General features: G+C 46.1%; 1 protein-coding gene across 1 annotated transcript in view; it reads right to left on the bottom strand.

The window, feature by feature from the left end:
* Positions 1-13,761, bottom strand: part of REXO1 (RNA exonuclease 1 homolog) — a 195,590-nt gene that overhangs the window by 30,857 nt on the left and 150,972 nt on the right. Inside the window, exons 13-14 of the mRNA XM_078669900.1 lie at positions 4,041-4,156; positions 3,747-3,885 (exon numbers count right to left, since the gene is read on the bottom strand). Coding sequence (XP_078526026.1) covers positions 3,747-3,885; positions 4,041-4,156 — 255 coding nt within the window. The remainder of the gene's footprint in view (positions 1-3,746; positions 3,886-4,040; positions 4,157-13,761) is intronic.

Genomic DNA, 13,761 nt, shown 5'->3' with positions numbered 1-13,761 from the left:
TTCCGGGTGGATGACCAACTCTTTGTTGGTTACGTGGGCGCTAAGAAGGGGAAAGCGGTGCACAAGAGGACCATCTCACGGTGGATCATCTTGTGTATCCAGGCATGTTACTCCTTGGCTAAGAAGGAGCCCCCTGTTGGATTACGGGTTCATTCCACCCGAGCCACGGCAACTACAACTGCCCTGGGCCGGGGTGTGCCCTTACAGGATATCTGTCAGGCAGCTACGTGGGCCTCGCTGCACACGTTTGTAAGACACTACTGCCTGGACAGTCAAGTCCGGAGGGATGGCTTCTTTGGCCGTTCCGTCCTCCAGGACTTTCTGGTGTGATTATTGGTTCGCAGACCCACCACCGGAGTTGGTATTGCTGGGGTATCTATTCTAAGGTAAGGAATCTAATACTAACGTGTCTCTTTCAGATGCACAAGTACTACTTGTGTAACGATATATCTGTAAGAGACATTAGTTAGTATTAGATTCCTTACCGACCCACCCATCCTCCCCGTTCTGCGAACCAATATCTAGGGTTAGGGTTGTCCCCTTTCAGGGCCCTAGTTTCAATGGCACCAGTGTTGGTTTTTTAACATGGCTCTGAGTTTCTGGCACGGAAAAGCTGTGTCTAAGAACTGACGTCAGCACGCGGAGGCGGCGTCTAAGTACTCCGACGACGTCATCACGGCGCCCACGACACCGACGACGGACGCGGAGCCGCAGACGACGCCTACCGACGCGCAAGGGTACTGCTACGCAAAAGTTTCCGGATCCAGTCTGACGCCTGGGGATATTCTAAGTGATACAAAAGGGGATGATGGACGGAGCGTTTGAGCAAATCAAACCCTCACCCCCAGTCAACTGATCTGGGTTTAATCAATCACCATTCTTTAGCCCACTCAGCCACCCCATTTCAGACATGGCCATTTGCAAATCAGTCTGACCCTGAGCCTCATGGGAACAGTCCAGCCCGAACTGCCAAGCCATGTCTTCCATGGACCGGAAACAAGCATCCTGGGACCGGTTTCGGATTCATAATCCTCATCAGCCAGGCTATCTTGAATCCAGTGGCCAAGTGAGCAAGGGACTCACGTCTGAGCATACCCTGCCACACTTAGGGCGAACAAAGCGATACAAAAGGGGATGATGGACGGAGCGTTTGAGCAAATCAAACACTCACCCCCAGTCAACTGATCTGGGTTTAATCCATCATATTCTAAGGTAAGGAATCTAATACTAACTAATGTCTCTTACAGATATATCGTTACACAAGTAGTAACTTGTGCATATGGTTAAGAAATTTTACTAGCAACACATACATGAAATATCAGTGCAACATTGCTTGCGAGGAACAGAGAATGATGGCAGCACTCTGCAGCATTTCTTTGAAAAGGAAGATTAAATACATATACATTCTTTAATGTAAATATATGCTATTTATTATATAATATATAATATCTAATGCATCTATTATCCGATATATAATATCGTATATATATATATATATATATATATATATATATATATATATATATATATATATATATATACACATATATATATACATACACACACACACACACACACACAAACATACGTATACAGACACATGCACACACACTTACATGGGGCGCCATACGCGGGGGGTCTCACCTGCCTAAACATATTGAAATATAAGCAAATTGCACATATCTAAGAAATAGTGAAATGGGATGATAGAGGAGATATAGATATTAATGGACAGATCCTCTATAGGAAGATCATGCCTGGAGTTAGCCATCGCAGTGAAGAGAGCCCGGGACATACAGGGCGTGATTGTTACCAAAGGGAGCATAACATTTCTCTCACACAATATTTCCATCCATAGTATCATTCACTCACTCAGCCTTGGTCTTATCCAGTCTTCACTATGCCAGCTCTCTTTATATTGGATTCCCCAGGAATCTTCTCTCCAGCTACAAGTTGTCCAGAATCACGCAGTTCACCTGATATACAACAGCTTAACAATTGTCACATTAGCCCCCTTTCTGAGAGATCTCCATTAGCTCCCCATGGAGCAAAGGAATATTTTAAAAATTGGGTCCTATTATTGTTAAAGCTTTTGCTGCTATCAGCTCAGCCTTTACAGGTTACAGACTTACGAAATACACTCCAAACAGGACATTACGATCATCCTCTCAGAAGTTTCTTTCAATTCCCATGTTTAAAGAGAAAAGACTGGGCGGTTCCAGCTTCTCTGCCCTGGCTCCCCAAACCTAGAACTTCCTTCCTCAGACAGGCACTTAAGATCTGACTTGTCCAACAAAGTATCCCTCTTTTACAGCAGATGGTTGTTTTTTGTACACTCTGGTTATTTAGCGCCATGAAACCTAATGAAGTATGTGCACTCTATAAATAGATAACTTAACTTTGCACTAGTGACAGTTGCTGAGGCATTCAACAAAAGAACTTAGGATACTGTAGAACATTATTTAACCTCTTTTAACAAAATTCTTCAAAGGCTGTGAAAAAGGATATCACTTAAGTAAAATGTATGGTTTGCACTATATTCAGCAGAGGCACAGGGTCATGTAGCCATAGAACAAGCAGGCGGCATTCAGAGCATTAACAAAATTTGAATCGGTTATAAAAAAGAACGGGTCTAGCGCCATGGTCTCCAATAGCTTTAAGATTCTTATAGACTACCCCAGAAGATTTAAAGTGGGCTAGTATAGAACAATGAAAAAGGATGTTATCTTGAGAAATAGATTTTGATCAAGAAAAAGGGTTATGGTTTCATTTCCCGAAGGCCTTCAGGAGCATTCCATACTGGGGAGAAGTGCATAAAAATAATGTGTCAATAGTATCTAATACCACATCATTTTCTCCAGGTTTATTCTTCGGTCCCTGATATACGTTGCTGCTGTACAGTAGAGCGAGGTTCTTTTTCACAGATTTAGTGTTACACAAGTCAAATGGAATGAAGTGTTGGGGCATGTTAAGTGGGTCCTTGTCTTCTTGTTACCAGAAGACATGAGTTTAGTTTTAGCGGGGATTAAGAATCCACAATTAGAAGACGTATCTATTGCAAACTATTAGTATTTCAAAAGCTAGGAAACTGCGGAGATGCTAATAGCAGTGAATGGGAAATCTGTCACCTTGAATTACTAACTGGTTTTATAAATTCTGGTTGCTCCTGTCAAAGGATAAATTGACACAGGACTTAGCCTGAACTGACCAAACTTTTTTTTAAGTAGATAAGCCACTTCTGCATTATTGAGAACTAGCTAAGAATACAAGTTTTTGCCCCGCACTACACAAAGCTCTACAATTATTTGACTGGAGAAAGTTCTTAATTTTACAGAGACAAGCGCACCAGCCTTTAACAGTCTGATTTTGCATGTTGTAACCATAAGGAGAGTGAAAAACCTTATTAATCCTTCAAAGTGCTCAAAATAAGACTGCAGAGGGCAGTGTGGGGGATTTAAATTATTTTGAGATTTCAAGTTTGTATGCCTAACCTGTAATGAAGATGCAATATACAAGGCCATGGCTTAAACCTAATAAAATATTGGATTTTAAAAGGAAGGTTTTAAATCGCTTGAAGACCTCAGTTGAGAGTGACCAAAGCTTAAAGCTATAGCTTTTTTGTTAGAGAAATGGCTCTCTCGAAGTTGGCAAGAAAAATCCAAGAGTACAATTTCAATTAAGGATTGCAGGGAGTAGAATGACAACTAAAAAATACCTGACATAAAAAAAATATATAATAATCTCACCTTTAGTGCAAATAAGTCACTCTCCAAGCTGTGCCCAATCAAGATAGTCTGAGAGCAGAACATGTTTAATAATACGGCCTGCACATCACGCAGGGTGATTAGTGTGTTCACCAGATCTTCTTCCGTCACTCCAGAAAACCTATAGCGAAAGAGGACGCATTACCCAGGTGTAAGGAATCTGACAGAAATAACATTACTGGGGGGTGTATAAAAAGGGCCCAACCTAGATTTAGCTAAAAATCTTGTGTCATCGAGACATGGGTGAAGAAACATACACCAGATCCCACTACTCACCGTGTGTTATAATCAACCACTTTGTTTTCTGGCTTGACAAAGGTGTCGTACACTACTTTTAGTTCGGAACTGATGACAGTTACTCTTGTTAGCTCCAGACCTTGCTTGGTGTAGCACTGTAATAACAATTCACAGCTCAGCACAGCAAGAATAATGAAACTGAAATAGCCAACAAATATTAGCAAGTTCCCTCAAAACCAAACAAACTATTATGGTGAGGCACGCAAGAACCCTCAAAACGACCCTCCCTCCTAAAGCACAGCACCAAATCTTGCAAAACAATCCCACATCATAAGCAATTTCCAAAATAAAAGTTATTTTCTTACAAGTTACTTGCCTGAGCGCAATTACTTGTACAAGCTAGAACCATCTTTAACGATCTACGTATGGACTGAGCACATAGGCGTTGGAAGTAGGGGTACGAGGATGCTGCAGCACCCCCAGAAATATCGCTACGGAGTTCAGAAGGTGAATGAGCAATATAGAGGCCTTGAAATTTTGTCTTTATCTTGTACATTTGCTTAACATTTAAAGCCACAGTTCAACACTCAGGCTCTGATTTTTGAGAAATTGCGTTTATTCCTTTGACATGGAGATTGGTGTTTACTTTTCATTTTCTGACTGCAAAGTGAGATGATTTTTTAAAGTGAACTATGTGGCAATCTTGATAGAAGACAAGGAGTTCTCAAGCACAGAGACACTAACGTGAGAAGGCCCTGTTTGCTTTCAATTCTCCCCCCACACCCCCACTCTCTTGGGCCTCAAGCAACTGGTGGATAGGGACACCCCTCATTACATCAGCCATACATCTCCAATACCCCAGTGCGTGGTCACCATCTTCATTCTTTTTCTCTTTCTTAGTCCCTTGCCCTATTTTATAACTTACTAATTAATGTATTATTTGCTTGCAGATATGCGTTAAACCACACGTTTTAATTGGAGAGGTGAGTGCAATCGGATCATGGGAATGCATAAAGTTTTTCAAGCTGCAAAACTACTGTTACAGGTAAATAAGCTTTTCCTTTTCCAGCATTACCCTATTTAGGATTCACAGAGCGCATAGATTACATAGCAGAATTACTTTCACTTAGGAGGCTGGGTTAAAGTGTGTGAGGTTGCAACCAGATGTTTTACTACCTTCTGTCCCACTTGAGCCTCCCTATGAGCATGAATGCCGACGTAGTAGTGCTCTGTGAAGGCGAGTATGAAAGCATTTCCTATGAAGGCTATTGTAGCCCCGTTTTCCTTGTAGAATTTGCTCTTGGTTTACTATCTAGCATTTTCTGTGCTAGATTGTAACATTGGTTTGCTGTGAACTATCCTTCTTGCTCTGGCCCCCTTTGAGAATGGCAAACCTCTATTTACTAGTGTGATTGTGAAGTTCCTTTCATGCTGGTACATATTACCGTAGTCCCACCATCTAGTGTGTGTAGCCTGGTTGGTTGTTGGAAAAAGGCTGGTATTTTTATTAATTTGTTTGAGAAATGTGATGCGCCTTTTCAAATAAGTTGTGGGTTAGTTCTCAAGACTACACTGTTCTTGTTTCTCTGTAGATATCGATCTTGTATCGCAAGTGTCTGCAATACACATACTGGCCAAAATGTGGTGATGGCAATCAGAAATGCTGTATTCACGGTCAGCAATTTAAGGTGGAAGGGATGGAAGTGAATTCAGATAAGTCTTCCAGCTGCAAACTATGGTTACAGCTTTTCTTTTGTAGTGTTAAATCTTCTCTGCATTCACACGAGGTGCATAAATTATGTAGTGCTATTGCAACCATTTGGGAGATTGGATTCAAGTCTGCATGTTGGCAAATAGGTGTCTTAATACCTTTTGACCAACTGAGAGTCTCTTTATTAGCATAGGTGTTCACAGTAATGTTTTGTGAAATTATGGATTGATAACCATAGGGTGCCATGCAAATGTTATTTATAACGGCATTCGCTATGAATGTTAGTGTGCCTTCCTTCTTTCTTGTGGAATGTTGCAGTCGAACGTTTTTCCCACTAGATTGTAGCATGTATTTACTGTCTGCACTATTGATCTTGGGATGGTTCCTTTTGTAACCAGATATCCATAGTTTGCTGGCATGAATGAGACGAAGGACTAGTCCCCAATCCTATAATGTTTTGGTTCTGGTAGGTAACATTACTTCTCTTCTGACATCTAGTATGTGCAGTGCTCTCTTTGCCTGCATTTTTTTGTTGGGAAAAGGCTGATATTTGCAGCCGGAAAGTCTCAAGATTCCAACAGGTGACAATGAGAAGCAACAGACCCCTGTCACTACATCCCACCCCACCTTGCTCAAATTCTTTAATCAATAGAAGTCCAACTCAGACAAATGGATGTTAGCGTTTTCCAGCATGGTCACACCCTGGAGTTTTCAGCAGCCTCTAAATTTTCTTCCACATCATTGTCATCTTCCAATTCTCAGAAAAGAAATACAATCACTTCTTTCTAAACATGCAATATAAGAGCTACCACGGGACTAGCGACATCTGGGATTTTACTCCCACTTCCACATCAAGAAGACCGGGAAATGGAGGCAAATAATGGACGTCCAGTTACTAAACAAGTTCTTCTAAAATCAACCATTCAGTATGCACTCTCTCCAAGAGATTCTGCTGCTCATGGAGGCGGGAGATTAGCTCATCTCCCTTGATCTTCTTGATGCATATTTTCACATCCTCATACATCCCAAGCATCCCAGATTTCTCAGGGTCAAAGTGGCAGGGTGCCATTATAAATTCAAGGTGCTACCCTTGCAGGGTTTGGTGGCTCAGTGGACTAATTCATCCACTGAAGGGGCTGGTATTCGACCTCATGATCTCAGGTTCAAATCCTGGAGGGTCCACTCATCCTTTATGGTCGATAAAATGAGTATCATTGAGTTGAGTAACAAACATCCGTTATTCAGCGCCAAGATGCCCCTTTGGGGGTGAACGTGCGCTTTACAAATACAAGTTATGTTATGTCACCCTCAGGTTGAAGTCAGTACCCAGAGTTTTTACAAAGTGCATAGCCCTAGTGACCGCTTTTCTCTGGCGTGCCTGTCACCAGGTATTCCCCTACCTGGACGACTGGTTAATCAATGCTCCGTCCTTCCGAGTGGCCAACAAGTCCACTCAAGACTGCCGGCAGCTCTTTCAGTCTCTAGGCCTCTACCTCAACGAGAAAAAAATAATCACTCGTCCCCCTCCAGGTCACTGGTTTTTCTAGGGGTGATCCTTGACACAGAGTTCTCAAAAGCCTTTCCCACAAAAAAAAGGATTTCACGTCTGCAAAAATAACACGATTCCGGTCTACAAGAAAGTCAGTTTCTGTAAGGACATACAAATCCATGCTGGGGGTGATGTCATCCCGCATCCCGTTGATCACCGATTGTCATCTCCGCACAATACCACTGCAGGAGCATCTCTATGCTCAGTGGGCTCAATCTCAGGGATCGTTCGACAGTTTTCATAACCCTCAGAAATGACGTCGGCAATGTTCTAGTGGATGGTCAAGGACAACATCTCTCTGGTCTTTCCTTCCTCCAGACCACACCGCAAATGGTGAGGACTTCAGTTGCCTCCTTGGAAGGATGGGGAGCCTATCTCCAGCATCTAGATGTTCACGGCAAATGCTCCAACCAGGAAACATCATACCACGTAAATCTTTAGGAGCTAAATACAGTGCTTCTCAGCCTTCAAGCCTTCCTCCCAAGGATCCAAGGCTCTTAAGCCAGGAAAGACCACCACCACCACAGTTTATCTCCTCAAACAGGGTGGGACGAGGTCCCAAGTCCTCTCAGCCCAAACACAACAGATATTGGAGTGGCTGATAACCAATAGTATCTCATTAAAGGTGGAGCATCTACCAGGAGTAAAGAACGAGTGGGCCAACTCCCTTAGCAAGAAAACCAAGCAGTGTCACGAATGGGAGAACAAAAAAAACCTGCAAAGTGTCTCACAGTCTTGGGATAATCCAACCTTCGATCTGTTCGCTAAATTCCTGCACAGAAAATGCACTCTCATCGCCAGAAGGGTTCCTCAGCCAGGATCCATGGGGAAACACATTCCACTTGCCAGGATAGTTCGCTTACGCATTTCCTCAATTCCCTCCCATCCCAAGAACTCTGCAAAAAATTATAAGGTAATCATGCAGGCTCATTCTGATGGATACATCTGCCAGTGGATTCCTCACCTTGTGAATATCCCCCTGCGTCAGCAACGTTCGGAAAATTCTTTGCAGCTCGCCGGCGTGGACGACGTCACAGGAATGCGCACGACATCGCGCGCGGCTCCGCTGATGTCTCCGACTCCATAATAGGCCTACGCCGGCGTGATGACATCAGTTCCCTTTTGTCCGCGTCGTCGACGCTAACGGTTTCGGGGAACCCCTGTAGCTGTTTGGCTTCTTGCTTCTTTGTTTCTCGCTGACGATGTCGTCTAAGAAGACCGGGTTTAAGCCTTGTGGGGAGTGCGGCAAGATGATGTCGATAACGGACCCGCATGAAGATTGTATCTGGTGCCTGAGTTCGGACCACGATGTCAAAGGTTGTTCTTCGTAGAAGAAGATGAACCCGAAGGCTCTTCGAGAGAGGGAAGCGAAACTTCTGGTGGCGAAGTTGAAAGGGAGAAAAGAGAAAAAGACTTCGAGATCACGTTCGAGTAGGGCGAAGTCGAGGTCGAGGTCTCGCACGACGTCGCCTTCGAAGTCGTCTTCTGGTCATGCTTCGAGGTCAGCGAAGAAAAAGCATAAGAAGCGAAGGCATGGATCTCGTCATCACTCCGGTAAGGACTCGGAGTCGAGGCCGAAGCCGCCTAAGAGGAGGCATAGAAAAGATGAGGTGTCTCCTTCGATTGGTGTTCCAGAAGGTGAGGCTTTGCCCTTGGAGTCGCCGGTGCATTCTCCGGTCCGGTGTTGGTTCCCTCTACTGCGCCGTCCCCGGGTCGAGAGGGAGACGAGGCTCCGTTACAAGAGGGCTCGGTGACTCCAGTCAATCAGCCTGTGGAAGAGGAGGCGAATCTGGAACCTCCGAGAGGGCATCCTATGGGTTCTTACCCGCTCTTCCCGGCTCCAGGTCAAGACCCTACTTCGTTTTTAAACGCGATGTATGGCGTCTACTCGAGAGCTTTGTACCCCTCTGGTGCACCTTCGGGTCCCATGGGTCCTTTGGCATATAGTTTAAGAGTTCCCCACTCCAATGCTCCAGCTCCTTTTATGCCATTTATGCCGGCGCAGGCTTCGCCTTGGCATTTTTCGGCACCTCCGAAGTTGTCGACGCCGATTCCATCGATACCGGCTCCGACTCGACCTCGTGACCAGCAGTTTGGGCTTCCGGATCCGATCTCGACGCCGGCTCCGTTGGAGTCGGTCACGGATCCGACGGCGCGGCTCCTGAAGGAAAGATCGAGGCGGGAAGCTCAGCGTCTTATAGAGGAGCAGAGATATAGAGAGGCTGAGATGGAAGAAGGTGAGCTTCAGGAGGACTATTTGGATGATTTGAGGGAAGCTAGTGGCTTAGAGCTTTCCCCTGAATGGGAGCTGTCCTCTGTTTCTGATGCCCCTTCAAAGGACGTTGCACCATACCATGTGGTCATTAAAAAGGCTGCATCTCTTTTAAATTTTACTTTTCCTACAGCTGAATTCAAGGCTAATATATTGACTGAGGTCCTTCATTCCCCATCTTCGGTTGTAGAACCATTGCTTCATTTTAATGAGGCTTTGACTGAGCCTACATTGGAGGTTTGGAACAGGCCTCTTACAGCTCCTGCAGTGGCTAAGGGTGTTGCAAGGAGGTATAGGGTAGCTCCTGGTGATCCGGAGTTTCTATCCTCTCATCCTTTGCCTGAAAGTCTGGTTATACAGGCAGCCTGTTCGAAGAAGTCTGTTGGTGCTTTCCCTCAAGTGCCTGGGGATAGGGAGTCCAAGAAACTGGATCAGACTGCGAAAGAAGATTTTCTCTTCTGCGAGTATGGCTCTAAAGTCGACCAATGCCACATGTCCCTTGGGGAGATATATACATGCTCTGATGGACTCTGTACGGCAGTTGGCTCCAGAAATTCCTGAGGACAGCAGGAAGGATTTTGATGAGGTGTAGGCTGATACACAGGCGGCTGCACGTCAAGTGATTCAAAGTGGACTTGACACTGCTGATTCAGTTGCTCGCAATATGGGAACTTCTGTTGCCTCTAGAAGAGCTGCTTGGCTGAAGTCATCTGACTTTTCTGCGGACGGTCAGGCAGCCTTGTTGGATTTGCCATTTGATGGTACTGGATTATTTGGCAAAAAGGCTGATGCAGCTTTAGAAAGATTTAAGGACAGTAGGGCTACTGCCAGATCTTTGGGGCTGCAGTCCAGAGGCTCTGCGACTAAGAGGATTAGAGGTTTTGGGCGTTCGTCCTTTTGACCCTACCGTCAAGTTCAACAGCAGCAGCAACAGCAAAATCCGCTATATAAATCCTACAGGGGCAGACAAAGAGCTCGTCCTCGAGGACGTCAAGCCTCCTCCTCCTCTACCTCCTCCGCTTCCCAACCCCTTCCATCATCAGCAAAGCAGCCCTAGATCCGCCATTCTAGATCATAAGGGTCCTGTGGGGGGTCGGCTTACCCATTTTCTACGGGATTGGGAATCGGTTACATCAGATCTTTGGGTTCTCAATCTCGTAGAGAATGGGTATGCTCTTCCCTTTCGGGAATTTCCTCCGGATTACCCTCCTTGCCAAGGTTTTTACTCAGAGGACCACCTGCAACTTCTGCAGGAGGAAGTCCTGGCATTGTTGAGAAAGGGTGTGATAGAGGTGGTTCTGGAGCAGGAAAAGGGTCAGGGATGCTACTCCCGGTATTTCCTGATTCCCAAGAAGGATGGCAGACTTCGTCCAATCTTGGACCTCAGGATCTTGAACCTTTACCTGAAACAGGAGAAGTTCAAGATGCTCACCCTAGCTCAGGTTCTTCAGGCGCTGCTGGAAGAGGACTGGATGGTGTTGATCGACTTGCAGGATGCGTATTTCCACATTCCCATCCTGAAGTCGCACAGGAAGTATCTCCGTTTCACGGTGGGATCGCAACATTACCAGTTTGCGGTCCTTCCATTTGGTCTTACTACTGCACCTCGAGTTTTCACCAAGGTGATGGCTGTGGTGGCAGCACATCTCAGAAGGTCGGGGATACCTGTATTCCCGTATCTGGACGATTGGTTGATAAAAGCAGAATCTCCAGAGACTGTGCTCCATCATCTGCAAGTCACAACTCAGTTGTTGTACAGGTTTTTCAATCAATTTACCCAAATCTCACCTGGTGCCCCCCCAGCGCAACCCGTTCATAGGTGCGGTACTGGACACAACTGTATGTGGAGCATTCCCTCCACCTCAAAGGATTCTCGACATACAGGGAATGATTAATTTATTTCACAATGGAGCGGTCGTTCCAGTCCTGAAGGTCCTTCACCTGCTCGGTCTGATGGCGTCCTGCATTCTGTTGGTCAACCATGCACGCTGGCACATGAGGGCACTCCAGTGGTGTCTCCGCAGGCAGTGGTATCAACACAACGGAGATCTCAGGGAGTCTGTGAGGATCTCCAGAGAAGCTGCGACGGATGTATCTTGGTGGGGTGTGGAAGGGGGTGTGGAAGGCAATCTGTCTCAAGGAAAGCCTCTCTATCTACCTCCATCGGTTGCCACGGTGATAACGGTTGCATCCACTCTAGGGTGGGGTGCTCATCTGGGGGATCTGGAGATCAAGGGCCTTTGGTCTCCAGAGGAAAGGTTGCTTCACATCAACCTTCTAGAGTTGCGGGCAATACGTCTGGCGCTCAAGGCCTTCCTCCCTTCCCTTCGCGGTCGGTCGGTTCAGGTCCTGACGGACAACACCACCGCGATGTGGTATGTCAACAAGCAGGGAGGAGTAGGGTCGCAGTGTCTCTGCAGAATGGCTCTGCGTCTCTGGTCCAGGGTTCAGGATCATCAGATTTGTCTGATGGCAAATCATCTGGCCGGAGTTCTGAACGTGCGTGCAGACAGTCTCAGTCGGCAGTTCTCAGCCGACCATGAGTGGAGGCTTCATCCAGGAGGTAGTTCGACACGTCTTTCGGACGTGGGGAACTCCTCGGGTGGACCTGTTCGCCACTCACGAGAATGCTCACTGCCCGTCATTCTGCAGCCTCCAGTTTCCGATGCATGGAGCCTTGGGGGGACGCGTTTGTTGAGTTGGGACTCACAACTCCTTTACGCGTTTCTTCCCATACCCTTGATTCATCGGGTTCTTAGGAAGATTCGCCAAGACCGGGCCCAAGTTATTTTGATCGCCCCGGATTGGCCTAGAAGGGTGTGGTACACAGATCTTCTCCACCTCTCCTCATGCCCGCCGCTCCGTCTCCCTCTCAGGGAAGATCTCTCTCAGATGGAGGGGCAGGTTCTACACCCCCACCTCCAGACCTTACACCTTCATGCCTGGAGATTGAACGGGGCAACCTGAATTCCTTATCTCTCCCACATGACGTGGTGGATGTCATTTTATCGGCCAGGCGTGCCTCCACCAACTCAATCTATTCATACAGATGGTCTAAATTTGTGACTTGGTGTGGGGGAGAAGTCCATTGACCCTTTGAGGGCACGTTTGTCAGATATTCTTCTATTTGCTCTTTCTTTAGCGCAGCAAGGGTTTGCTGTGGCTACAGTTAAAGGTTATCTTTCTGCTTTGTCTGCATTTCTCTGCCTGCCGGCTCAGCCGTCCTTATTTACATCTCCTATTGTTTTAAGATTTCTGAAGGGCCTTACAAATAAATGTCCTCCTACTCCTTTTATTGTGCCTCAATGGGACTTGAATCTGGTCCTTACTTATCTAATGGGTTCCCCTTTCGAACCTTTACATAATTGTCCCTTGAGGTTGTTGTCTTTTAAGACGGTTTTCCTAGTTGCAATTACCTCGGCAAGGAGGGTAAGTGAGCTTCAAGCTCTTAGTTCAAAGCCCCAATTCTTGACCATTCATGCTGAACGAATGGTTCTTAGGACCAGGGCTGCTTTTCTGCCTAAGGTGGTAACTCCCTTCCATCTAGGACAGTCCATTACCCTTCCTACCTTCTATCCTCCCCCTCACCCTTCCAAGGAGGAGGAGTGGCTTCACCGTCTGGACCCTAAGAGGGCGGTGAGCTTTTATCTTGATAGGACAAAGGACTATCGAGTGGATGACCAGCTGTTTGTTGGATTTGTTGGCTGCAGAAAAGGAAGAGCTGTGAACAAGCACACACTTTTGAGATGGATAATACTATGCATCAAGATCTGCTACGCCCTGGCTGGTAAGGAACCTCCAGAGGGTATAAGAGCCCACTCTACTAGAGCAAAGTCATCAACATGTGCTTGTCTAGGGGTGTTCCTGTTGAGGACATTTGTAGAGCGGCAACTTGGGCCTCCCTCCACACTTTCGCGAAGCATTACTGCTTGGATACCGAGGTGAGGAGGCACGGCCACTTTGCACGTTCTGTCCTTCAGGACTTTCTGGTATAGGAGAGTGGACACCCTCCTCCAGGAGTGGGGACTGCTGTGGGACTCTATTCACAAGGTGAGGAATCCACTGGCAGATGTTTCCATCAGAAGAACAAGTTACTTACCTTCGGGAACGCTTTTTCTGGTGGATACAGTATCAGCCTGTGGATTCCTCACATGCCCACCCGCCTCCCCGTTGTCCACTCTTCTATACCTGAATTTTTGGTAATGTTTTTTAATGTATACATGTTATC

This window comes from Lissotriton helveticus, chromosome 12 (assembly GCF_964261635.1).
Source record: "Lissotriton helveticus chromosome 12, aLisHel1.1, whole genome shotgun sequence".
Taxonomy (NCBI): Eukaryota; Metazoa; Chordata; class Amphibia; order Caudata; family Salamandridae; genus Lissotriton; species Lissotriton helveticus.
Note: the sequence above shows the minus strand (reverse complement) of the source record. Positions and strands in the feature narration are given on the sequence as shown.